Genomic DNA, 26,957 nt, shown 5'->3' on the forward strand with positions numbered 1-26,957 from the left:
CAAGTTGCATATGTCTTCATGCTTTCAATCTTAAGCCTCTAAATGGAACCTCCCACATATCCACAGCAGTGGTGTTAGTAACAGTATCTGAGTAAACACTCAGGGTAGAGGGGGAAATCACCTAAGAGTTTCTATCCACTAGCCATTGTTCCTTTCTTCTCCCCTTGCCCCTAACTCAGACTCACACCACTCTTGCCTGTGGGTCAGCAGGTTGCATGTATGAAGCCCCACACTGAGACTTGATCACAGTTGAGGCTGATGCTTTGCAGTGTTGGGCAAGTGCTGCATTGCCAGTCACACCATCTTCAGGATGAAACAATTAAACCTTAGGTCCAGGCTGCTGTCAGGTGGATGTTAAAGATCAGAGATCAGATGGCTGCTGCAAACCTTTATTTCTATGTGAGTCTCCTCCCTATTGCCAGTCCTGGAACAGATTACTAGTTCTGATGAAAGGTCATCGACCTAAAATGTTTATCCACTTAACTCCCTCCGTAGATGCTGCTTAACCTGCTGAGTGTTCCCAAGTGACGTCTGTTTTTATACTAGTTATAATGTATTCATTAGACTTTGTCCATGAGGTGTGCAAAGAGTGGCATTTACTTTGCAAAGAGGGGAATTTAATATCAGATCAGGCCCACGTATGGGATATATAACTTTTAATACAGATATGTGAATTGTGCGGAGAGGGGCCGCTCCTCTCAGACGAAGCGCAGCACAGAGGCAATTGTTTTAAAACCCTTTTTGAATGTAAAATTATAATTTGGTGAGCCTTGAGGGCAGTTTAAAAACCAGCAAGCCGGACAGACTTTAAATTTTACACACGACTTGCAGCGAAAGCAGAGATTCATATCGTTTAGGACAAACAACCTGTTCATATAAAAGAAAAATGCCTCCGAATCTCACGCTCCTTTTGTAGCGCTCAAAAACCAAGCGTCTCCTCTCTGCTCAGTGTTGATATCTAAAGCAATAATATTTTCTACAACCAAACGCACGGTCACTACACTTCACAGTAAATCTGGTGAAGCGCTTTTGAGACCATCCTCCCCACGTGAAAGGCACTGCACTAAATGTGGGATTATTATAATAACTGATACCCGGATACGATTAATGTAGAACCTTAACACAGTTGTCGGCGTATTAGCTCAAAGGGTGTAATAAAACCAGAAAAAACTAATAAAAAAGTGTTAACCCAATGAAGGGGCGGAGCCACTCCCGGTGTGGAGGGGGTGGGGCCACTCCCGGTGTGGAGAGGGGAGGGGCCACTCCCGGTGTGAGGGGGTGGGGCCACTCCCGGTGTGGAGGGGGTGGGGCCACTCCCGGTGTGGAGGGGGTGGGGCCACTCCCGGTGTGGAGGGGGTGGGGCCACTCCCGGTGTGGAGGGGGTGGGGCCACTCCCGGTGTGGAGGGGGTGGGGCCACTCCCGGTGTGGAGGGGGTGGGGCCACTCCCGGTGTGGAGGGGGTGGGGCCACTCCCGGTGTGGAGGGGGTGGGGCCACTCCCGGTGTGTGGGAGGGGCCACTCCCGGTGTGTGTGTGTGTGTGTGGGAGGGGCCACTCCCGGTGTGGAGGGGGTGGGGCCACTCCCGGTGTGTGTGTGTGTGTGTGTGTGTGAGGGGCCACTCCCGGTGTGTGTGTGTGTGTGTGTGAGGGGCCACTCCCGGTGTGTGTGGGGGGGGGAGGGGCCACTCCCGGTGTGTGTGTGTGTGTGTGTGTGTGAGGGGCCACTCCCGGTGTGTGTGGGGGGGGAGGGGCCACTCCCGGTGTGTGTGTGTGTGTGTGTGTGTGAGGGGCCACTCCCGGTGTGTGTGGGGGGGGGAGGGGCCACTCCCGGTGTGTGTGTGTGTGTGTGTGTGTGGGAGGAGCCACTCCCTGTGTGTGGAGGGGGTGGGGCCACTCCCGGTGTGTGTGTGTGTGTGTGTGTGAGGGGCCACTCCCGGTGTGGAGGAGGAGGAGGGGTCGGGTTTGTGCGTGAAAAAAAACACCTGATTTTTGATTCATTTCAAAAAAAGTCAAAAATGCTTCTTTCTCTCTCTTTCCCCTTTGAAGACCGTTTTTGTTTCGCGCAGAGTTTCAAAAGCACTGAAACCGGACTGACCAATGCCGGTACTCCCCACCGTCAAGGCCGCGGGTATTATTATTATTATTATTATTATTAATGTGTGTGTGTGTGTGTGTGTGTGAGACCGTCCCTCCAGTGCCCGGAACCTTTGTGCGGGCGGAGCGGGTGTCCGGGGGACGAGATTCGGAGAGGAACGCAGCAAACCCCGGGGCGATGGCGGCGGAGGCTCCGGTGCGGGGGGCGGCGGGAGGCCCGGGCCCGGTGCGGGGGGAGGCGGGAGGCCCGGGCCCGGTGCGGGGGGAGGCGGGAGGCCCGGGCCCGGTGCGGGGGGCGGCGGGAGGCCCGGGCCCGGTGCGGGGGAGGCGGGAGGCCCGGGCCCGGTGCGGGGGGCGGCGGGAGGCCCGGGCCCGGTGCGGGGACCGGGGCCGAGTTTCCAGCTGGAGTTTGACTCGCGCCGGCGGTTGGTTTGCGCCGAATACCCGGGGGTGGTGAGGAGTGTACCCGCCGCCCTGGCCTCCCTGGGGGGCGAGGAGGGCGTGTCCAGGGTGAGCCCCTCCCTCTGCCCCCAACCCCTCCCCCCAACCCCTCCCCCACAGTTGACTCTGTCCATAATACAACAACAACAACAACAACAACAAGATTACATGTGTACAGCGCCTTTCACGTCGGGAGGACGTCCCAAAGCGCTGGACAGTGTACAGCGTTTCAGACCCGAGCGCTGGGGTCGGGGGGGGGTCAGGGGGGTGGGGGGGAGGAAGGGGGGTGGCCGATGGTATGGTTGAAGAGGAGGGTCTTGAGGAGGGACTTGAAGGAGGCTAAGGAGGGGTCGAGGCGGAGTGACCGGGGGATGGAATTCCAGAGGTTGGGGGCAGAGTGGCTGAAGGCTCTCCCGCCAATGGTGGGGCGGGTGGGTCGGGGGACGTGGAGCAGACAGGAGCCGACTGAGCGGAGGGAGCGGGCGGGTTGGTAGGGGGTTAGGAGGCCATAGAGGTAGGGTGGGGTGAGGCCATGGAGGGCTTTGTAGGTGAGGACCAGGATCTTGAACTGGATCCTCTGAAGGATAGGGAGCCAATGGAGTCGGGCGAGAATGGGGAGATGGGGTCATGGAGTTTGGTGCGGGAGAGGACACGGGCGGCAGAGTTCTGGATTATCTACAACCTGTGGAGGGAGGAGTGGGGAAGGCCGACAAACAGGGCATTTGCATAGTCGGTGATGAAGGCATGAACAAGAGTTTCGGCGGCCTGAGGGGTGAGGTAGTGGCGGAGTCGGGCGATGTTATGGAGGTGAGGGAAGGCAGAGCAATAATAATCATTGTAAATTGTTTGCATGAAGACCTACGCAGACCCTACCAGGCGGCTGGAGCTTTATTTCCGCCCGAAGGATCCGTACTGCCACCCGGTGTGTGCCAACCGCTTCCCTGCCACCAGCCTGCTGCTCAGGGTCCGCAGGTGCAGACACAAGGCCGAGGGTCCCGGAGACCCAGCCTCACCCCACAGCGGGGACGGAGACTTTACATACGAACTGGAAATCCTGGGGCTTATCGGGACCACGTATAAATTTCAGGGTGAGGTGTTAGTTTCTCTGTGCAATCTGCTGTTTGCAGTGCGGGACTCGTGGATGTTTTTAATTCTGATTTGTTTCTCACTGGTTCTATACAAAGTGGAGATGGGAAAGTTTCATTTTTAAATGAATAGGACTCGAGCCTCTTCCCATCCTGTGTACTTTCCCAACTTCTGTATCCAGTATTTCCAGGTCAGCAACAGCACAGGGTAAAGCAGAGCAGGAAACCTCCCTCTACAATCCGTCCACACTCCCATGTCAGTAACCTCTTGAGTTAAAGACAAAGTAAAGATCCCTCTGCACTGTCCGTCCATACTCCCAGGTCAGCTATGGCACAGGTTAGAGACAGAGCACCTTCGACATTGTCAACACTTTGTACTTGAATGTCAGCCTAAACTGTGAGCTCGAAATGTTCGGTAGTGGAGTTTGAACCCACAACCTTCTGATTTGGAGGTGAGAGTACAAGCGACTGAGCCAGGCTGACGTTTGTCTGTGATGTATGTGACAATTTATCCTTGTCTAAGATTCTGAATTGTGAATTGTTTCTGGTTGTGTAATCTCTCAATGCTCTGCGCGGTGTCCTGTCAGGTGTGTGTGTGATTGCACTGTTATGTCAGGTGTGTTTGATTGTGTGACAGGAATGTCAGATTTCCAGTTTCTGGGCATACACAGTGCGTCTGATGGATCCTCAGTGTCCATGTATGATAAAGTTCTCCTGCGGAAACCGGAGCACAAGGAGTTTTTTGACCAGGATTTGCCACTGTATGTGCCTCCTCCCATCTTTTCCCGTCTGGATAACCCCGTGGATTATTTCTACCGGCCGGACATCCAGCACAGGTCAGTATACACAGCGCTGAAGGTGATCTCTGCTAGTGGTTTACCCTTTAAACAAGTTATTTCTCAGTTCCTACAGTAAAATCTGCAGTAAATTTTAAAATGTATTCAAACACTTGATGCAGGACCATAGACTCCACCTTGTTTACTGCACATTCAACAATAGCAACTTGCATCTATATAGCGCCCTTCACGAGAGGTAATGTCACGGAGCGCTTAATAGTGGCAGAGTCTGATACCGCGCCAGGGGCAGAGAGATGGGAAAGGTGATCGTAAGCACGATCAAAAAGGAAGGTCTTTAGGTGGGATAAGAAGGTGGGGAGGGAGGGGGCCAGGCCAAGGGATTGAGGGAGAGATAAAACAGCTTATCATGGTCCACATAATCTAGTCCCTTCACAATCTTAAATACCGTAATCATATCACCCCTCAACCTTCTCTTCTGCATAAAAAAACAACCTACATTTAATTAACGCACTTCATGTGCGGTATCGCCTGGGAGCGCGGTCTGCGGTAAAGTCTGTGGCAATGCCTCCTCCCAGCTCTGTACAGAGAGAGGGCAGAGGAACTGAATCATGCTGTTCTGCACATCAGGAAGTGTAGTGAGGCGTTTCCCACATCATCCTATGTGTGTCTTGTGTTCCAAGTCTTGTGTGATGGACATAGGGGGAATGTTACCCACAAAGTTTATCCTCTTGTTTCCCCAGGGAGGGCTACCATCCTCCCAAACTGTCTAATGAAAACCTGATCGGGCTGGGCCGTGCCCGGCGCCCGCACAACGCTATATTTGTGAACTTCGATGACCCTGAGATTCCGTCCGAGCCTCTGGAAGCCGCCGTCCAGAACTGGAGGAAGTTTAACACCCAGGCTGCGGACAACAGGGCCGAGGACGACCTGGGCAAGGTAATGTCTCCCTACCCTCCTCCCCCTACCCTCCTACCTCCACCCCTCCTACCCTCGCCCTCCTAACCACACCCTATCTGCCCTCCTCCCCTCATGATCCAAACCCCCAGCTCGGATCCAAATCCTTGACTGTCCAGTGCCTTAGGCCATCCTCCTGACGTGAACATGTAATTTGTTGTTGTTGCCTCGTGGCCAATTCATTCAGTGCAATCATCTAAGTCAGATAGTGAGGTGTTTCCCACATCATCCTGTGTGTGTCTTGTGTCCCAGCTGTTCAAGATCCGACCCATCTGGTCACGAAATGCTGTGAAGGCGAATATCGACATCCACCCCGACAAGCTGAAGGTGCTGCTGCCTTTTGTTGCCTATTACATGGTGAGCCACATTCTCTATTAGGTTACAGTTTAAACAATATAATGAGTATCACAAACGGGCAATTGTGTCTTTCTCTTTAGTCCAGTTGGTTTATCCAGTTTTAGTTTTGGTCAGGCTAATGTCTGACAAATACAAAACCCATCACCGTGCTTCAAAGTGAACCAGACTGAGAGTAACCTACACATGGAAATGTCACTCTGTCTGGAATGGAACCTGCACTCTCATTGGAGGGATGCATCCTGCTTGCTTATTCCGGAGAGTATAATGCGCCGGTTGGTTGGGGACTCAGAAACTTGCTGCTGAAATCTAACCAGCTAAAACTGCATAGCTTCCCATTGATAGCACTGTCTGCTGCTTGTCCAGCTAGGACCACCCTGTCAGATAGGGCTTTGGCTTGCAGAGTAAACAGGAGCTGAGTTGAAACAATCCCTGCCATCAGTGACTGATCTGCCCTTCCAAGTCCTGCTAATGAGTGAGGCTGCTCGGTTGATGTGACGCACACTGTGAAAGCCGATGAGTGCACAACTATTAAGATTTATATCTCTCCTGTTTTGTCCCCGGCTTTGCTGCAGCTGACCGGCCCCTGGCGCAGTCTCTGGGTCAGGTTTGGCTACGATCCAAGGAAAGACTCCAAAGCCAAGATTTACCAAGTGTTGGATTTCCGGCTCCGATGCAGCACCAAACATGGTAACTAAAGTCTCTGCTCCCTGTAGTCACTGCTGGCGTGAAGTCACACTCTGCACCAGGACAGCAAAGTGTGCTTATTGTGTGTTTCATTTAGCTCCACGGGTCAATCTCCGAGGTTGTTTCTATGGCTGGTCATGTATGTGGGTGACCTGCACCCATTACTACTGAGTCCCTGTCCTCTCTTCACCCCCCACCTCTCGAGAGACATAGAATCATAAAATATTAGAGTACAGAAGAAGGCCATTTGGCCCATCATACTTGAGCCGGCTCTTTGGAAGAGCTGCCCAATCAGTCATACGCAGAAGGAATCTAATTCCCATTTTCTGCAGAATTCTAGCTAATGGATAGGGAAGTGTGTGTGTGTGCGTGGGTGGGGATGGGAGGGCTTTCAACCTAATATACCCCCAACCTGCAGTGAGGACAGGATCTCAAAGGGAAATAAAGGGAAAAAAAATTCTAAAGGAAAATAAGAGTAAGTGCTGTTTCCAGTGAAAGTGTTGTTTTTTTCTGCTGTGTGAGGCGGAGGAAGGTGTGTTCACACTGTTTTACTCTGCAGGGTACCTGCCATCGGACATGCCGGTAAAGGCCAAACGCAGCACGTTCAACTACAGCCTCCCCATCACCGTCAGCAAACCAGGTAAAGGAGCTTGGGCAGGCGAGGTAACCTGCTCTCACTCATACGCTGTCTGAGAATTAGCGTAGTTAGCGTGGTTTAAGAGGAGCTTTGCCTGGCCTGAGCTGCCTGCCCTGCCCAGCTCAGACGGTGTGTGCTCTGGGAAAGATATAGAAGCTTCACAGTGGCACCGAAAATTAGGAGGGATTCTATTTCCAGTAATATCCACGGATAAAGGTACCGTTGGCCATGTCAATATATCGACATATCTCAAATTGCTGCCTTGCAAAGTTTTTTCCTGCTGTCCGGCCTGCTTCATGGCCGCCGCCCAGCCCGGCCCGCCCCAACATCGGCAGTCGGGCCTTCAGCCTCTCTGCTCCCACCCTCTGGAACTCCATCCCATATTCCCTTCGTCTCACTCCCTCCCTTTCCTCCTTTAAGGCACGCCTCAAGACCCTCCTCTTCGTGCCTTCGGCCACCCTCTTTGCCCTCCACCCTCCCTGATTTTCCAACACCCCCCCCCCCCCCCACCCCCGCTCAGGTCCTAATCCCTGACTGTCCAGGCCCTTGGGACGTCCTCCTGACGTGAAAGGCACTTTACAAATGTAATTGTGTATGGTAGCAATGTAGGTAACATGCTTCTTTAATGAGGAACCATTATTTTGAGATCGTGTGATGTGGTCCACACAACGTGGCTTTGATGTGCATTTGCCCCTCTCAGCCCCACAGGTGGTGAGTATACAGGACCTGAACCAGGCTCCTCGCACTCCCACCAACTCCCAGGGGGTGTGGCCCAGCTCCTGCCGGTACAAACTCAAGGTAAGTTTCCAATGCACAAAAGACAAAATTACTGCAAAGGCCAGAAATCTGAAATAAAAACAGAAGTGGCTGGGAACTCAGCAGTTCAGGCTGCATCTACGGAGAGAGAGGAAAGTGAGTTGACTGGCTCTAATGGAAGGTCATCGACCTGAAACTTTAACTCTCTCTCCATAGATGCTGCCTGACCTGCTGAGTGTTCTCAGCCACTTCTGATTTTATTCCAATGCACAAGACAGGTTTAGCGCTGTATTGTTACACTACTGTAAGAGGATAAGTCATAATCCAGGGGTGATGGACAGGCTGGGCTGGGAGGGGGGAGGTGAGGGACAGCTGGAGTGCAGGGTACAGGAGTGGAGGGAACAGGCTGGAGGGAGGGGGAGAGGAAGGGACAGGATGTGGCTGTTGTTGTTCCTTACATCTCTTTTTGTACATTCCAGGAATCTGCCTACAAATTCCATGAGGACACCCTCCCACCTTACCGGCAGATGTTTTACCAGCTGTGTGACCTGGATGCAGAAAGGTACAGCACCAGTCTGTGTGTCACCCCCCCACATACACACACACATGGCCATTGAGAGGTTCAGGTTTTGATGGGTTTATTCAGAGAAGTGATATCTGATTATATAAACGAAATGACTGTCACATACAGTTTATACTGAATCCCTTTATACCTTCCTAAAACATCGAGTTTACAACTTCCAACAGAATTTTTTTTAATTGTTAGAAGCTTCCCCATTCAGTTTCTCAATCTCGGAGGGAGAGAGAGGGAGAGGGAACAACCTCTCTCTGTCCCACTCTCATGTGTAGCAGAGCTGATATTGAGAGAGGGTTTGGAGTGACTGTTTTGAGGATGAATCGGGAGGAATTTCCATTCTCGAACAGTGCATGACTGGGGCAGTATCTGCTTATTAAGTACTTTCTATCGAAGGCAAGCTCCAAACCCTCACCCGCTTCGAGACGTCCTCCCGACGTGAAAGGCACATCAAATGTCAGGGTGAATGATGGTGATTGCAGGGACACTCAGCAACCGGTCTGCTGTCTCAAAACCTCTCCAGATCTACTATCTTTGGGTCTGTTTTTATTTTAACTCTGCTCTTGAGTTTATAGGGTAATGCTGGTGAGTCAGGCTTTCTCCCTTGACAGTTCCTGCTCGGTTCCAAGCGCTCCGGGACGCTGTATCAGTGCAAGTTTTTGCTGTCTTTTTAGCTTACAGGTGATCATTCACCGTAACGAGGGCCAGGAGGTGGAGTGCAGTGAGCGGGACGGGTGGTGTCTGCCCAAGACCAGTGATGAGCTGCGCGATCGGATGGCGAATATGATCAAAGAAATATGTCGCAAGAACAGACCAGGTGAGACTGATCAGAGACCCAACTAGGACTTTCTTTGTCCTGTCTGATTGGTACCTAATCACTCCTTCTCATTCTTAGGGCCATTTTCTCTCTTTTTATACCCCTCTCCTCACTTTCCCTGGTCAGTGTAGCCACTGGAAGCCTGGCCCCTTCTGCACCAGTTTCCCTTCCTCACAGAAGGTCTATGAGTGATTTGTTTACTAGTTTGCAAGTTGTTGTAGTTAGCTGAGTATCTGGCAAACCCATCACCATGCTTAAGAAAATCCAAACTAAAGTTCCATGTATGTCTGGTGTGTGTGTGTGTGTGTGTGGTGCCCGCACTCTCTTCCAATGAGATTAATAAGGGTCCAGGAAGAGTTCTGCGCCTCCCTCCGCACCACTTCCCTCTCACATGCCTGGGTTGGGGGGAGACGAGACTCGCCTAAGGGGAGGTGGGAGCATTTCACAACCGTTTGTAAATTGTTTGCTACTTTGTAAATTATTTTTTTGGGGGTCTCTTTTCAGGGACAGTGTCAATCTGTGCGGGGAACAAGCCTTCGTTCCCAACGGAGCGAGTGGCGGGTGAATCTGGGGAGGACGAAGAGGAGGAGGAATATCAGCCGTCAGATGGGAGTGAAAATGAAATGGAGACTGAAATCCTGGACTACATGTGATTGTGTCGCAATCATCCTAAATGGGGAGTGAATACTCACATCCATCCTTCGGATGAGACATTAAACCGAAGTCCCATCTGTGCCTGTTCAGGAGGACTTCAAAGATCCCACCGCGCTATTCGAGAAGCAAAGGGAGTTTGTCGCTCCTGATGCCCTGGCCAACAATCCCCCCAAATCAAATTGGTCGCTCTCTCCATGGCTATTCGTGGGACATTGCTGTGTGTGTCTGCCGTGTTGGTCCATAAAATACAGTCACTGAAGGTTACGGTAAATCCTGGGAAGCGTTTTAGACATGAAAGGCCCCGTATAAACTGTGAAGATTAATATAATAACATCTGGTGTGTATTTCACACTTATTTCACGTGACATCCTCCACTAGGGAGGCCAGTAATTACAGCAGGCCTGCTGCAGATCACAGGGTGAGTAGAGGTGTGAGTGCACCTGCACTGCGCTCTGCTTTCCCAGTGTTAGCAGCACTGCCTTGAGCTGATTCCGTTTGGAGTTAGTGGCTTTCTGCATCGATAGGCCTTTGACCTTTCCCTGAGGGGTTTATATTTTGTCTGTGTCTCAGTATTTTCCAGTGGCACAAACAAAGTGACGTGACAAAATATAAATGAAAAACGAGATGATGTACCTGAATTTTTTTTATTGTACTTTATCTGTAATAAATTTACACATTTGTTTTTCCAAACATGATTGTTTTTCTCCCATGTTCTGATGCCTAGACCTACATTTCCACCTCCGGTTTTGACTCTTGTTCCCAAGTCCTCTGATGTTCTGCCCACTTGCCTGTCCCGCACAAAGGCTTGGATGACCCACAATTTCTCGCAGTTCTCAACATGGACAAGACAAAGTAATTCTACTCGGCTCCCGCCAATGTCTTCTCACTTCCGGCTTTGAACGTCTAGATTATTTCTACTGGTCAAGGAGTTAATAACTGGAGTCCACACATCTAAGATATTCATAAAAAGAAGTAAAATTAGAAAAAAAATGTCTTCATATAGAAAGTGGTTGGGAAGTGGAAGCTATACCACAAACATACTGAAGTAGAGTGCATCAATTCTTCTGAAAGGCAGTCAGACACCTGGCTGATCACAGTGATGGATTTCCATGGGCATCAGACACCCAGTTATCACGTTTATGTAGTTTCCACGTATGTCAGGCACCCGCTGACTGAAGAAAAGATAATCTTAATCCTGGGAAACTCTCAGCTGAAAAAACCTGACCGAGTTCAAAATTATGAAGGGGTAAACAATATATTAATTTGTTTTTAGACATTAATTTATTATTTCCACTTGTTGTAAAGTCTGTAACGGATTTGAAGATATTGAAGATATTCATGAAACATGAAAAGAAAGATAAAAAATATTTAACGCAAAGGGTGGTTGGAATACAGAATATTCTCTGCTACACATAACTGCTCAGGCCATGAATTCTTTTCAGAGGAGATCAAATAGATACTCGAAAAAGCAGATTGAAGAATGTGAGGAACGAGCAGGAGAACGGCCCTGGTGGGACCAGAGTGGACTAACTTCCCTCTTCCTTCTAGTTGCAGTGAGCCACAACAACAACTTGCATTTATACAGCATCTTTTAGGCGGGTTAGTGTCTCACAGAGTGTTTAACACTGGCAGAGGTGACCGTAGGCTCGGAAGAAGAGGAAAATCTCATAAGAACATTTAGTTCGCCTTCCACCATCCCGGCAGTCGCTTGATATGTCGTGTCCCAAACTATACACTGTCTCCAGAATGCAATGTGAAGACGGGTAAAGAGGGTGCAAGGCAGAGAGATTGAGGCCGGAAGTTCGAGACATTTGGACGTAGTGGTGGTGGTGGAGCGGAGGGGACGTGTGACCTGCAGGAGACCGGAGCCGGTTGAGCGAAGGGGATGGTAGAGGAGTGGGGTGCGAGCCGGTCCCAGTTTAGTTCTTGTATTGAAGCGCGCACACGCATTTGGCTGGTGATGCCAAAGGCTGATGTAACCAGTGAGAATGGCCCAGGTGACAGACCGGGAGATATCAGGCTTGACGTAGTTCCAATGAGTCGCTGCCAAGAAAAACTGGCCGCAATTCAGGAAAATCTGGCTCATGCAAACAGGTGCTTGGAGTATAAAGAATCTATTCCAGAAATATGGTTCACATCTCAACGTCCTCTCCTCATCCAGGTCCTTGTTTGTGAGCACCTTATTTTCTTACGATTTACACAACTATCTGCCCTCCTTCCCCTCCCCTCCCTCCCTCCAAGTGAACTAAAGAGTGAGACAAAGAGGGAGCCTACCTCACTGAGCTGAGCAGTGATGTTTAATCCACAAGGCTAGGTCTCACAAGGGAGAGTGGTAGCACTCAGCTCCTGATCTTTGGGACTGCCCTGAGCCAAACACCAAACTCAGCGAGCTAACAGTGTTGAACACAAATAGAGATATACTTGAGAAATTAGAGCATTTTTCGGAGCCCAAAAGGTTAACAGTTCCTCCCAGCGTGAAAGGTGAACGCTATATAAATGCCCAGCTTAGAAGACTACCAAGACTGTCAGAGAGGGTGGGTTTGATTCTGACAACCCATTACCAAACAAGTCACCTTGATGCCGTTGAGCTCCAAAGGTGACCCGGCTTACAAGATAGAGTTAGATGGGCGTCTCAAAGACTATCACGTCTGTACTAATGTATTTGTCCACATGAGTAATGCACTGCCTGAAAGGCTGGTGGAAACAGATTCAATAACAACTTTCAAAAGGGAATTGGATAAGTACTCCCAAGAGGAAGCATTTGCAAGGATATAGGGAAAGAGCGGGGGAGTGGGCCTGATTGGGTGGCTCTTTCAAAGAGCTGGCACAGGCACAATGTGCCAAATGGCCTCCTTCTGTGTTGTAATATTCTACAATTCTATGAGTCACTTTATCTGATCCTACTTTCCTGTTCATTCTCCACTCTGGTTAACGTTCCTCTTCAGCCAGCTATCATGTTCCCTTTTACAGTGATTTATGTTGTCTCTGCCACCTTTAATGCCCTGTAGATCTGCTCACCGAGCCCCTCTGCTCCTGTACTCCAGTTACAGAGTGCTCCGAAAGATTACATACCCCATCTGAAGGCTGTTACATAAATGCAAGTTGTCGATCTTGTTTATTTGCTATCAAAAATGTCCTACGTCTGGCATCGAATAGCATCTTCCAATAAAACCAATTCCAGCTCAGCTCAAAGCATTGTTACTGTTTTGGATCCAGTGATGTTTAATCCGCAAAGTTAGGTCTCACAAGGGGGAGTGAAACAGCGACAATGTAAGTGAACCTTTACTCTCACTATTTCACATGCCTTGGTTTACACAGTCGGGCTTAGGTCAGCAGCAGGAATATGCTTTCATAATTTTTTTAATGTGATAATTAATCCACATCAGCCTTTCAATAAGTCAATCCTACCCTTTGCTGTTACAGGTTCCATATCTGATAAACTGCCAGACCAAAATGATCTTTTTATTTGATTTGAAAAAAAAGTTTCATCCACAAAATATACGGTCAATTTCACGTTTACAGTATAATCTGTGAAGCGCTTTAAGATGTTATTCAATGATTGTATTGTACTTTGTGGATGTCTGTCTGACTGGACCTCAATTTCACAAGCACAGTCAGAGAAAGCTAATAAATAAAATAATGTATAAATCATAACAAGCCTTGAATTTGAATTTGCGCCTTATCACATCGTTGAGCCAACTCAACGCACTTCACGGGATTTTACTGTAAAGCGTAGTGACTGTATTTGTAGGCAAACACGTCTCAACGACTTGATAAGGCGCTATGTCAAATGCGCGGATTATTATTTGTAAACATGGCAGCAATTGCCCCACGAACAGCCAAGAAGTGAGTGACTGATTTTATTTGGGGGGGATGGTTGCCCCAATGCTACATTGCAGACGCACTCCCTTCAAAAGCTCACCATCAGCTGGGGTTCCGCCAACTGCTCGTGTAACATATATAACTGCAAGCTAACCTTGATGGCAGCTTTTGGCTTATATTAATTATTAATTTTATATTATATTACTGATTAGTTATTTTTCACATACAGGTCCGTGTACGTGAAAAATAATTAATCATTCTGGTCGTTTCCCCTGTGCTTTGCTGTGTTATGGGTGGGGCTGGCAGCCAGGCAGTCTTTATACGTGGTGTCGCTGGCAGCCGTGTGCTGAGATCGCTGAGATGAGTTGTCGGGTGTTCCTGTGCCTCGTGCTCGCCAGTCACCTGGGAGAAGCATTAGGTCGTGCCACAGTGAGTTCTGTCTGAAACGCCGTGTCGGGCTGGGGACTGAGGGTTGGGGGCTGGGGGAGGTAGGCAGTTGTTGGGTACCCACGAGGAAAGAGATGTGTTAGCACTGAGAAAAACAGTATTTTGCCTGGATCTTGTCACACGCAGAGGGCTGCGAGCACAGAGAATGTACAACAGTTTGAGTTTGTGGGTAGTTTAATCTTACCGTTTTGTGGGTATTCAATGTTTGAAGCCTAACCCAGCGCTCTGAGACTCTGCTCAGCGTGAAGACGCTATCTAAATGCAATTTGTTGTTAAACAGTGGATGGAAGGAAAGCAAACTCAGAACAATATTTTTAGATACCTTCTTCTTTAGAACCTCTGATCTTTTGCAATGCACCACAAACGATCTGATTATCCTCTACACTTGATCGCAGATGTTAAGCTGCTCACAGCTACACTGGGGACTGGGGTCAGAGTATCAGGTTGAGGTGCTGTGCTAACTTTGTGCTCCTCTCTTTGTCACTGTAGCTGGGTGTGGTACACACCGAAGGCGGTTTTGTGGAAGGGACCAGGGAAAATGATGGGCTTTCAGGTCTGTGGATATCTTCAGAGGGATTCCTTTTGCTGCCCCTCCGAAGAGGTTTGAGAAAGCTGAGCCACATCCTGGCTGGAACGGTAAAGCATTCCCTCTCTTTCTCTTTGTCTTAGAATAAAACAAGAGCAGAGATAACAGGCTCAGCTACGGAGGGGAAGGGTCAAGGAGTGTGTGGGATCCTTTACAGACTGAATGTCTAAGCTAAGCTGTGCCAGAATAGGAAGCCACTGCTATGTAGGAAGAGCTACCCATAGAGAAGGGAGAGAGACCTTGCGCTCTTCCTCAGATCTTACATTAGACTTTCGCAAAACGTGCATATTTGTTGGGTGAGAATTGGGTGATGTTCTCCATGGGTGAAGACACCATCCAAAAGCACATGTAGGCTCAGACATGAGGACACATATGGAACCGTTTCTCAGCGCAGTGGGAGGGAGATCTGTGGGACAGGTGCAGAACGCACTATCTGGATTTCTGTTTAATGATCTGCTCCTTCTCTGTTACTAGATGTGCTGAAAACCAAAAAATTCAAAGACAGATGTTTGCAGACGACATTGAGACAAACCGATGTGCGTGGGAGTGAGGACTGCCTTTACCTGAATATCTGGATTCCTCAGGGAAGTTCAGGTACAATGCACTCCAATATCACCACACTGTATTTTAATGGGTAATTTGCCTACAGGGTTAACCTCTGGCAATACAGGATCAATCAAAAGTCCTTACTCATAGGTCTATGTGAGACGTTCAAACTGCGTGCCATCCATGTAGACGTTTACACATATCAACTCGGTGACAAAAACGTTCACGAACTGAGGTTTGCAGTCATCACGATCTGACAGCCTTTATCTGTTAATATCCTGAAAGAAAAGATAAAAAGAACCTAATTAATAATCGAAAACTCCATGAGTAACGACTGCTGATTCACCCTGTGTTTTAAGATCAAATCCTCCTATTGTTTTCCAATCTGCTCCTTGATTTGACTATTTACCTGTCGCTATGTACTCTGGAGGCAGAGGTGGCTTCTCTATTTGCCAAGGCCTCTCCCATGAGGACCTGGTATGAATAAGCCTGGTACGTGGCATTGGACTTGGACCTCGAGAACATCAAGGTGACTAGCAAGTCACAAGCTGTCCTGTAATGGTCCTCCCACTATATTGAAGGCAGATGACCACCAGATTAATTGTGAGGGTCAGTCTGGTCTGGCCAGACAGATATCTAAGTAACTTCTCTTTTATCGTGACCCTCAGTGTCCACCAATCTGCCTGTCATGGTGTGGATCTTCGGAGGTGGGTTCCTAGCTGGAGCCTCGCAGGGCGCTAACTTCCTGAGTAACTACCTGTATGATGGCTTTGAGATCGCCACCCGCGGCCAAGTCATAGTGGTGACTCTTAGCTACCGTGTGGGGCCCCTGGGATTCCTGAGCACCGGAGACAGCAACTCACCCGGTTAGTATCAAAGGCAATGAAATCATAACAATCCAAAATGGGTGATAAACCGTACTTGATTACAGAGAGGAGGCAAAGGAAAGACTCATCAATGCTCATTCAGGGTGTCAGCCTGGCACAGTGGCCAGCACAAGCCTCTAAATCAGAAGGTTGTCAGTTCAAGCTCCACATCGGGACTTGAACTCATATAGGCTAAACTGACACTCCAGCGCAGTGTGGGGGGAGCGCAGCATTATAATGGTAGGATGATCCTCGTGAGACAAGCACATAATGCTGGGGATAAGAACAGGAGCCACTCTTGCGATGTCATGAAATGTAATGTGTAATCCTCCACACATAACCATACTCCAGTGGCTTGCCCCCTGATGTGTTGGGCATTGATTCCTCACATTGCTTGTTTAAAACTACTGGTCTAATGTCTCAGCACCATCCGGTCCTTACATTTCTAGATATGGGGTAGCTCAGCTTGGCCTTCCCTTGTCCCAAGTACTTAATATCTATGTTACTCTAATACTCCCCATCACACCAGTCCTAGCCAGGCTCTACTGGTTCCCAAACACTGAATGGATCAACCTCAAGATCTTCTCACTCGTTTTCATATCACATAGTTCCCTCGCACCTCAATACCTATCTGATCTGCTTACGCCCCACTCCACTACCCGCTGCCTCCTGCCTCTTAATTGTCCCTCGTGCCCTCCACTCCACCATCAGTGACTGTGCCTTCAGCCACTACATCCCCAAACTCTGGAACTCTCTCCCTCGCTCCCTCCGGCTTGCCTCCTCCAACCCACCTTCAAATCCCACCTATAGACCTTCCTTTTGATCGTGCTTATGGTCACCTCCCCCCTTCCCTCTCCCCTTGGCTCATTGTCAGACCCCGCGTGAAGGGTGCTTTATACATGCAAGTTGTTGTTGTTATAACCAGGGAATTACGGCCTCTGGGACCAGCACATGGCCATCGGTTGGGTGAAGAGAAACATTGCAGCGTTTGGTGGGGATCCAGAGAACATCACTCTCTTTGGAGAATCAGCAGGGGGCGCTAGTGTCTCCCTTCAGGTAAATCTCTTCAGGATCGGTCCAAAAATGGGCAGTTTTGTTGTTCTGAAAATTACAACTCCTGAAAGCTACAAAGGACTCCGCCTCCGCCACTCACTGGGAAAAAAGTCCTCCTAAATTTGCTATTTTTGTGGCAGTCTTATAACTGCTCCCTGGCCACTGCCTACCCTATCAATGGAAATAACTTCTCCCTATTTACTCTGTCAAAGCCCCTCAACATTTTGTATTCCTCTATCAGGCCCCACCTCAACCTTGTCCGCTCCAAGGAAAACACACTCAGCTTCTGCAGTCTCTCCTGATAATTGTGGCTGTATATAGAGAGACGTCACTCAGAGGGTGATTAGCAATTGCAACAGGGTTGCCTGGAATAGGTTAAAGCCAGGACACTAGGACTCATTTAAGAGGCAGCTTGATGCTGTGATGGAGGATGATAGAGTGGTGTGCCTGAGTGGTGAAATCAGATGGGTTGAAGGGTCCTTTTCATTCAGACCCATCTTGTGATCCTGTGATTATATTTCCAGTCTCACTGTCCTGTGGTGGGACCTGTGATATAAAAAATAATAATAATCCTTGCATTTGACATAGCGCCTTATCACGTCTTCGAGACGTCTCAAAGCGCTTCACAAAATATCCTGTAAAGTGAAATGCCGGCAGCCAATTTGAGTGACCGCATTTTTTTTTAGGAATTATTAAACCCCCAATTTCGCGTGTGGAGTAAGGAAACTCGCCCAACCGGGAATTGAACCCAGGTCTTTCACTTGCGAGGCGAGCGCTCTAACCACTGAGCTGCAGGACTCCGCAGTGAATGCAATGCCCGGATTAATAATAGGCATTTCTAATACTCATCTTCCTCCTACAGACATTGACACCCTACAACAAAGGACTGATAAATCGAGCGATTTCGCAGAGTGGAGTGGCACTATGTCCCTGGTCGATTCAGAGGAGCCCTCTGCAATGGGCAGAGGAGGTGAGGACAACCTTGTGTTGTGTCATTTACCAGTTACAAGCGATTGGTTGGACAAGACAAAATATTTCCCAACGCACATTCGGGGGTCCCCAAGCCTTGGCTCTTGCCAACCTGTGGCTAATACTTTTCGGAATTAGGTAAACAGTATGCGTCCCTCTGGGGAGAAGAGAGAGAGCGCGGTTTGGTTTGGATACTCTTAAGTACGGTGACGAGTTTCCGCATGCGGCAGATGCCCGGCTGAGCAAAAAAAAAATTCAAAGGTAAGAACGTAGAAACGAACAATGAAAAGACGCTGCATCGTAACAGAGGTTGGGGTCGTAGCAAATGCTGAAGGGTCAGCTATAGCTGAGCTTGTGCAGACTGTCATTGCTCCAAAGCACCAAAATGGAGGATAGATTTGTGGTCATGATCAGCTCTAAATCTGGCAAAAAGTGGTCAACGTTGCCATGTGTTTTTGTCACAGAGTAGCTTTGCCATAGATCGGGCAGAAAGGACCTTGGTTTAACATCTCATGTGAAGGACTGCACCCCCAACAACGTAACATCCTCCCAGCGCTGTATTGGAGCGTCAACTTAGACGATGTGATTCCAAGTCCCGACGTGGTGAGGTTTGAACCCACAACCTTTGGACTCCGAGACAAGAGTACCACCACTACGTCAGGCTGACACACAGAAAGAATGAAGGGAGTACCCGCTATATACCCCTGAGTATGCCGGATGTGGTTACCAGTGCCCAAAGCGAAAGGTATTACGTTGCCTGGAAATGATCAGCTTACCGTTATCTTTCAGGTTGCGCTGAAAGTTGGCTGCCCCGTAGACAACAATGCTACCATGATGGCCTGCCTGAGGACCACCGACCCCAAAGCTATCACGCTGGCGATTCCACTGCCGTTTATCAACTTAGAACGTAAGAGCGACGAGATGATGATGGGTTGGAATTTTATAAACTCAAACCTTCCTTACAAGGTGCAGTTGTTTTCACAATGACTGGATCGGCAGGAGAAACAACGGTAAGAAGAGGAGATGAAGCTTCAGTCGAGGATGTAAATAACTAAATGAACTTGATTGGCTACACTGACCAAAGGAAAAACCAAAGGAAGGCATCTTATAATAATAATAATAATAATCCTTGCATTTGATATTGCGCTTTTCACGTCTTCTAAACGTCTCAAAACGCTTCACAGAATAAACTGTAAAGTGAATTGACTGCATATTTTGTGGGCGAAACGCAGCAGCCAATTGCGCCCAGCAGTGTCCCACAAACAGCCGTGGATTGAGTGACCAAATTATTATTTATTTCTTTTTTCTTGAGGGATTATTATCAGACGTGTGGAGTAAGGAAACTTGCCCAACATTTTGCCCTGCCGGGAATCAAACCCAGGTCTCTCAATTGCGAGGCGAATGCTCTAAACACTGAGCTATAGGACTCCTGTAGGCTTACTCTGTAGCCTATTGTGTGGTCTGCTCGGAAATATAGTTTTGCACTTTAGAAAATGTAGTTTCCCAGGCACACAGATACATAGCTAGTTTTGTGATGGGAAACTCTAGATATCACTATGTTTACACAACTCTTTTATTGGGCAGATAAATTGATAAACCAGCAGACATGTTGTCTAAGTCCCATCAGATCACCTATGTGAGGTAGAATCACTAAAAGCAATGATCGTCAGGCTGTTCTTTGGTTATGGAAGACAGAATAAGTGCTTACCAAAGTCTCAGAACAATATTCCAGTTACTGGGTGCCTGGATGGTATTGCAGCTGTTTGTTTATAGAGCCGAGGGGCCACGGTAGCTTTCTCTGGAGCTCAGGATGCTTTGAGACATCAAATGGAAGGATTATTATTAATATCACTCGTTACACTTGAAAATACTCCCTTGTGAATGACTTTGAGATGTTTCAGTGTGATTAGGTGTACACAACGTAGACTTATTTTGCTCAATGCGCTGTGGTTTGTAGCAGGACATGTGGCTGCTTAAATCTCTCTCCCTCTGGTGACAGGACGTTTAACAATGAAAGTTATATTTAGACTTTCCTTGGGAGTCTGACTGACCACCTTCTCCTGCAGAACCACTTGCGTACTACCTGATCTGGTCTCCTGTCATTGACGGTGACTTTATTCCTGATGACCCAAAGAACCTGTACCACAATGCTGCCACCATCGATTACATCGCCGGAGTCAACGACATGGATGGACATATCTTCGTAGGCTTTGATGTTCACACAATCAATCAGCCTAATTTGATCGGAAAGACCTATCCGTATGTCAAAGACCTTGTTGTTTATTCCTGTTTTGTTCTTATTCTCGAAACGCTCTGAGACGCTACACGGACAGAGGGCGCTGTATAAATAAATGTAATTTTCTGCCCTCCTCTAGAGTCCTGGGCAGATACCACAGTTGGCCAGAGAATAGGGCAGCCAGCACACAAGAGGAACTTCTTACTTTGCTGTGCCAGACCCACCAGGAGAGATGGTGGAAGCAGCCTGGCTAAATACATATTGCAGTATAACAACAACAACAACTAAATTACAATTGTAAAGTGTCTTTCATGTCGGGAGGACGTCCCAAGGCGGTGAACAGTCGAGGATCGGGATCAGTACAAAGAGGGTCTAAATATACCACAACAAAAAGGAGCGATATAATACAATTCACAATTATACAGTGCCTTTCACGTCTGGAGGATGTCCTACCCACCACAAGAATCTGAAGCCATTCAACACCCACCACTCGAATTATGTATTTATCAGTCATTATAACCTGCTAACCCCATATCAACCTGTCCGCTCCCTCCGCTCAGCAGGCTCCAGCCTGCTCCACATCCCCTGTGTTATAATGCTCTGTCTCTCTCTTGAAGTCCAACCCTCCCCCCACCCCCCCACACGCACGCACAACAATAATATCTGATGTGTTGTGAACTTGCTTGGTGATGCTCTCAACTACAAACTGGACTTGCAGGCTTATGATTAACAACAACAGCAAATTTATATTTATAAAGCGCCTTTCACATTGGAAGGATGTTTGAACACGCTGACATTAAGTCTGTAAGTGGCCCAATATGTTTGTTGCTATTCACAGGGAGGACCTGTATCATCTCATTGAAAGTTTCACTCTGGAGAAGGGAGAACAAGGAGCCAATCTGACTTACGCTCAGTACACCAAGAGCTGGCCCTCCAATCCAAACCAGGACACCATCAAACAGACGGTGGTGAACCTGGAGACGGACATACTCTTCCTGATCCCCACTCAACTGGCATTGGAGCTTCACTATAAACATGCTCAGTAAGTTATCTGATCATAGTAACCCCGGGCTTTCTTCCATTCAAATGTGTCAAAGCATTTAATGTGTCATTACCGCTAAGTATATTGACTGTGCGTGTGTAGGCGTTTGGAAATATTTTCATATCATAAAATCGCACAACGTATTTACGGTTCAGAATCAGGCCATTCGGGCCATCGTTGTCAGCCTGGCTCAGTGGTAGCACTCTCGCCTCTGAGGCAGAAGATTGTGGTCAAAAGCCTCACATCTGGACTTGGAACCCATATAGTCCATATAATTGGATTTGTGATGGTACAGGTTTGTGATTTTGCCTGAGCAGCAGGAGCTAGAGAGAGACGATCCAGATCAAAAAGAGACACAGCAAGACAGTTAGAGAGGCAGACAGAAAACAGGATAGAGAAACACAGATAGAAAGAGAGAGACACAGACACACACAATCACATGGAGACCTGATACCTGCACATTCATATTCACATGGGGTTTGGTTCCAATTTGTACATTAATCAAGCTTTCTAGTTTCCGAATCCCGAACCTGTGGGTTTACTCTTTCCTCATGTTGACCATTTTTCCTCATTCCTTTCTTTCCTTGTCTGGTCCCTTCTTGTCCTCTCAGGGGAGCACGGACGTATAGCTATGTCTTTACCCACCCCTCCCGTGCTCCAATATTCCCCAGCTGGACAGGGGCTGACCATGCCGATGACCTGCAATACGTCTTTGGAAAACCGTACGCGACTCCATTGGCGTATTGGCCCCGGGACAGGGACGTGACGGACTACTTCATTGCCTACTGGACGAACTTTGCCTACACTGGGTAAGGAGACAGGGGAATGGGGACTCAATATCAGACTTTGAAATTACTGATGGTTGTAGAGAGATTGGCCCAGTGCCAGAGGCACTCCTGACTGCTTTATCTCAGTCTGTGGGTGTTTTACATTTAATGTGTAATATCTTTATGTTCTCAGAGCAATGGTAAATTGACGTCCTTATTGTACAGGTGGAGAATTGATACGTAACGAGATGTTCTCCCTGAGTTTTCCTGTACCCGACTGCACCCCAAGACTAGCAATTGTTTTGGGTCAGCCGGGTGTCTGACACATTCAGAAACCTATCACTGGCTGCCTCTGACTTAAGACTATCCAAACCAGACTGAGAGTTCCACGCATCTTACCTGCGTTTGGAGATTAGAATAGAAGGCGTACTCTCTCCCCGAGGGATGCCTCCTGCATTCCCGATTCTGGAAAGTATTAGGCACGTGTTCGCAAAGAGCCAAGGCTTGGGGAACTCAGAGTGTGCGTTGGGGGTAACTTCTGGAGTCTAACCAACTACAACCACATTGAGAGCTTGTCCAGCTAGGATCACCCTCCCCATTAGGGCTCCGGCTTGCATGGTTAACAGGAGCTGAGTGAGTGGGAGGATTCCCTGGGCCCTGACACAGCAGATTTCGATGCAAAATACTTTTTGCAAATCCTAAACTACAATATTGTAATATTGTTTTCAGGTAAGGTACAAAATTACCTCTTGAAAAAAAAACAGTATTTATATAAATAACAGAAGGCAAACAAAGCAACGGCAGGTTTGGGTAACAGGGCAGTGAATTGTTATAGTTTCCATGGATGTTGATGATGTGATGACTGATAACATGGCTGGGATGAAGGGGTGGGAGGAGGGAGAGGGATTTAAGGGGTTCAGAGAGTAACCAGAAACATTGGAATTGATTTTTCAGTGATCCCAGTAACGGCAACTCCAAAGTGCCCACTCCCTGGACTCGATACAGCTCCATGTCCACCCATTACCTGGATATCAACAGTAAAGTGAACTTGGACTCAATGAAGCAGATGCTCCGCGCTGACTTTGTGCACTTCTGGAACCAGACGTACGTTGAGCTTTAAACCGTGGTTTAACATTGATGTAAAGTTAACAGTTACGCTGCGTACCTCTGGAAATAAATCCACATTTGTAATCACAAGGAAGTCATTCGGCCCATTATTTTATGTCGCGTTTTGCTCCTCCTAGAAATCACGGATTTGTTTTTTTTGAGATAAGTGCAAATATATATTTTATCCACAAAGAAATATATATTTTAGGTTTTTTTTAAAAACAAGTGTCCGAAAGCCCTCTCACTAGTTGGGCAGAGGGAGAGGCCAGGGTGGGGTGGGGAAAGGGTGGGGAGTTGGCTGGTGTTGGTTGAGCGAAGGAAACAGTTGGGATGGTATGGGTGAAGGTGGCGGGTGGGTGGGCACAGAGGTAGGGTGGGGTAAGACTGGGGAGGGAATTAAACATGCGAACGAGGAAGTTGAACTTGACCCGTTGGGAGATGGGAAGCCGATGGGGGTGATGGGCTCACAAAGCTGACCTTGACACAACAAGAACTTGCATTTATCTCGCGCCCTTCATGTGGGGTAGCGTCCCAGAGCATTTACGGGACCCCAGCATACGCCAGGCTTTACTGGCTGCTGCCCTTCCCACTTGCTGGACTGTGCTCTCGGGACTGAGCGAAGCCTGTGGTATTTCTCTCCACAACTGAACTGGTGCAAATATCCCTCTCTTTCCTTTTACCCTTTAACTGGTTTGGCTCCTGGAATTTCTACCGTGCAATCAGTTCTCCAGACAAGTCACTAGGTGGCCATCTGTGACAGGACAGAGAAAGAGGAATAATTTGTTTTGGATCAGCCGGGTGTCAGACACGTGCGGAAACCCATCACCGTTGCTTAAGAGTATCCAAACCCAACTGAGAATCCCATGCTTCCCACCCACACATTGGAAATCCCAGAGATAGATAGTTGGAATGGATTGCGCACTCTCTCTCCCTGGAGGGACATATCCTGCTTACCCAATTCCAGAAAGTATTAAGATAATAAAAATATAATAATCCTCGCATTTGATACAGCGCCTTATCGCGTCTTCGAGACATCTCAAAGCGCTTCACAGAATGTACTGTAAAGTGAATTGACTGTACATTTGTGGGCAAAACGCGGCAGCCAATTGCGCCACAGCGGTGTCCCACAAACAGTCGTGGATTGAAGTGACCAGTTGTATTATCAGGAGCTTGCTGTCTGCATCTGCAGCAAATCCACCCGTAATCCACCCAGCATTCTAGGTCCCTTTTCAATGTCTGGTTGTAAATATTATATCAGGTGTAAGTCAGTACTCACATAAATCGTCAATAAAAAACAACAAAAAATGTAGACTTGCATATGTCAGGAAAATTACGAAGCAGTTTTATATCTAAAACAGCCAGAAGGCGAGAGAACGGTGCTGTTTGAAACTAGAAACAGACGCGCAGACGTTTACAAAAATAACACAGGAAGGTATGAGAGCAACTGATAGAAACACACAGCCAAACAACTCAGCAAATAGGAAGCAGACAAGACTGAAGTCTATCACTGTACGATCTGACTGGAGTCAGAGGGACAGAAAGGGCAGTTATCGGGAGGGCACGGAGGGCGGTAGCACACTGCAGGAGAAAGCAGCCGGGTCTCACTGTGCTTTATCCTGAAGTAAACCCTGAACGAAGTCAGTAATATTATTGTGAACATACAAAGTATTTTCTTAGTTCCACCCACCTCCCCCACCTCCACCCTCCCATTTCTCGTTCTCCCTGTAATTATTTATCTTATTTTCGCTCCACTCTTACGGTTTCACTCTGTAAGCAGCAATCTCCATTAACCCTTTTGCTGACAGACGAGAGGAGAAGGAGCATGTTCCTTGACCTTAACGTGGCCCTCCTAAAGGATGTTGAATTACTTTTTAATTGACTTTAATGGATATCTTACCCACTTCCCTGGGTCGGGCAGATTTTCTATGGAGATGGAGAGGTGGGTGGGTGGGGGTGGGGGGTGAATTCTCTACATAGAGGTGACTTGCTTCACATTGTTTGATTCTGAAGACATATTTTTCCATTGTTTCCAACTATAAGCCACACAACAACTTACATTTCTATAGCGCCCTTCACTCTAGGTAGCACCTCGTTCAATCCTAGGACCCAAGAGTGTAGAAATCTAACCTCCTCATAAAACTAAAATTAGCTTTTAAAACCTTTAGAAATAGACTAGCCATGGCAAAACCTAGCGTTGCTAACAATCTTACACTGATGCCCTCTCGTTACTAACTCACTGACCAGTGGAAATAATTTCTCACTATTCATTATCAAAACCCCTCATTATTTTAAAGACCTCGATCAGGTCACCCCTGAACCTTCTTTGTTGTGTTAGTTCATAGGAATTGTTACAGCGCTCTGAGACACTATATATATATATATATATATATAAATGCATGTTGTCATTGTTGTTGTTCCAGGTGACTTTTCACCTTTAAGTTGTAAGCTGATGGTACAATCATTAAAGGGGGTGAAGGAACAGAGAGATCTGGGGGTTGACATAAGTAAATCTTTGAAGGTGGCAGGAGAGGTAGATAAAGCTGTTAAAAAAACATACCGGTACTAGGCTTTATAAATAGGGGCATAGAATACAAAAGTCAGGAAGTTATGATAAATCTTTATAAAATACTGGTTAGCCCCCAGCGAGAGACTGTGCTCAGTTCTGGGCATCACACTTTAGGAAGGATGTCAAGGCATTGGAGAGGGTGCAAAGGAGATTTACCAGGATGGTACCAGGAATGAGAGACTTCAGTTATCAGGAAAGGCGAGATAAGATAGGATTATTTTCCTTGGAGCAGAGAAGGTTAAGAGGAGACTTCCTAGAAGTTTTCAAAATTATGAGGGGATTCGATAGGGTGAACAAGGAGAAACTATTTCCACTGGCGGGTGGGTCGGTAACCCAAGGACACAGATTTAAAATAGTTGTTAAAAGAAACAGAAGGGAGGTGAGGAGAATTTTTTTTACACAGGGAGTTGGATCCGAAATGCGTTGTCTGAAAAGCTGGTGGAAGCGGATTCGATAACAACTTTTAAGAAAAAAGTAGATAATTATTTGGGGAGGACAAGTTTGCAGGGCTATGGGGAGAGCACGGGGAATGGGATTGATTTGGATAGCTCTTTTCAAAGAGCCAACACAGACACGATGGGCCGAATGGCCTCCCTCTATGCTGTATAATTCTATGATTCTAAGATGGAGAAGCAGTAGCATCTCCAAATTCATTATTTTCCTACGGCTCTGGAGTCCAGCTTGTCTTCTGTTGAATCAGATAGATAACATTAATGCTGCATAAATGTTTATTCTAATTGTGCCCCGAGACCCAATCTGCATGAGGGGCGCTATATAAATGTAAGTTACAAAATGTTGTTGTTGTGGTTAGCAAAGCACGTGGATGTAGAATTCAAACAACAAAGGTTGAAACATCCAACAGGAATTTTATAGAGATAAGCAAACTGGAGACATGCAGCTCATGAAAAATGGAAACCAATGATAAGGGAGAAGTGGAGACAGGACGGATACAGCTGTTTGATATTTTAAATGTGGAGGAAAGACTGTTTACACGAAAAAGCTCCTGTTATTGAAGCAAAGGAATAATCAAGAATTAATAATAATAATAATGCTTTCATTTGGTACAGCGCCTATTAGGTCAGGAGAACATCCCAGAACGCT

General features: G+C 47.6%; 2 protein-coding genes across 3 annotated transcripts; both read left to right on the forward strand.

The window, feature by feature from the left end:
- The first annotated feature begins 2,086 nt into the window (after nucleotides 1-2,086).
- On the forward strand, nucleotides 2,087-10,539 carry gtf3c5 (general transcription factor IIIC, polypeptide 5). Of its 2 annotated transcripts, none has more exons than XM_042337196.1 (11): nucleotides 2,087-2,127; nucleotides 3,391-3,622; nucleotides 4,257-4,455; nucleotides 5,157-5,352; nucleotides 5,623-5,727; nucleotides 6,300-6,414; nucleotides 6,971-7,051; nucleotides 7,749-7,846; nucleotides 8,284-8,366; nucleotides 9,053-9,195; nucleotides 9,700-10,539. In XM_042337196.1, the coding sequence occupies exons 3-11, from the start codon at nucleotides 4,259-4,261 to the stop codon at nucleotides 9,846-9,848; spliced, it is 1,167 nt and encodes a 388-aa protein (XP_042193130.1). In that variant the 5' UTR covers nucleotides 2,087-2,127; nucleotides 3,391-3,622; nucleotides 4,257-4,258; the 3' UTR covers nucleotides 9,849-10,539. The 2 variants fall into 2 exon arrangements, with proteins under 2 accessions (XP_042193130.1, XP_042193129.1); XM_042337195.1 differs by lacking the exon at nucleotides 2,087-2,127 and adding an exon at nucleotides 2,257-2,289.
- Nucleotides 10,540-14,031: 3,492 nt separating this feature from the next.
- On the forward strand, nucleotides 14,032-23,303 carry cel.2 (carboxyl ester lipase, tandem duplicate 2). The gene is given in 12 exon segments (XM_007902904.2): nucleotides 14,032-14,100; nucleotides 14,608-14,665; nucleotides 14,668-14,754; nucleotides 15,179-15,298; nucleotides 15,919-16,116; nucleotides 17,042-17,172; nucleotides 18,032-18,139; nucleotides 18,928-19,045; nucleotides 20,205-20,397; nucleotides 21,213-21,416; nucleotides 22,028-22,225; nucleotides 23,138-23,303. Coding segments are annotated over 12 exon segments (1,650 nt in total).
- Nucleotides 23,304-26,957: the final 3,654 nt, after the last annotated feature.

This window comes from Callorhinchus milii, unplaced genomic scaffold (assembly GCF_018977255.1).
Source record: "Callorhinchus milii isolate IMCB2004 unplaced genomic scaffold, IMCB_Cmil_1.0 Scaffold8, whole genome shotgun sequence".
In the NCBI taxonomy this organism is placed as follows: domain Eukaryota; kingdom Metazoa; phylum Chordata; class Chondrichthyes; order Chimaeriformes; family Callorhinchidae; genus Callorhinchus; species Callorhinchus milii.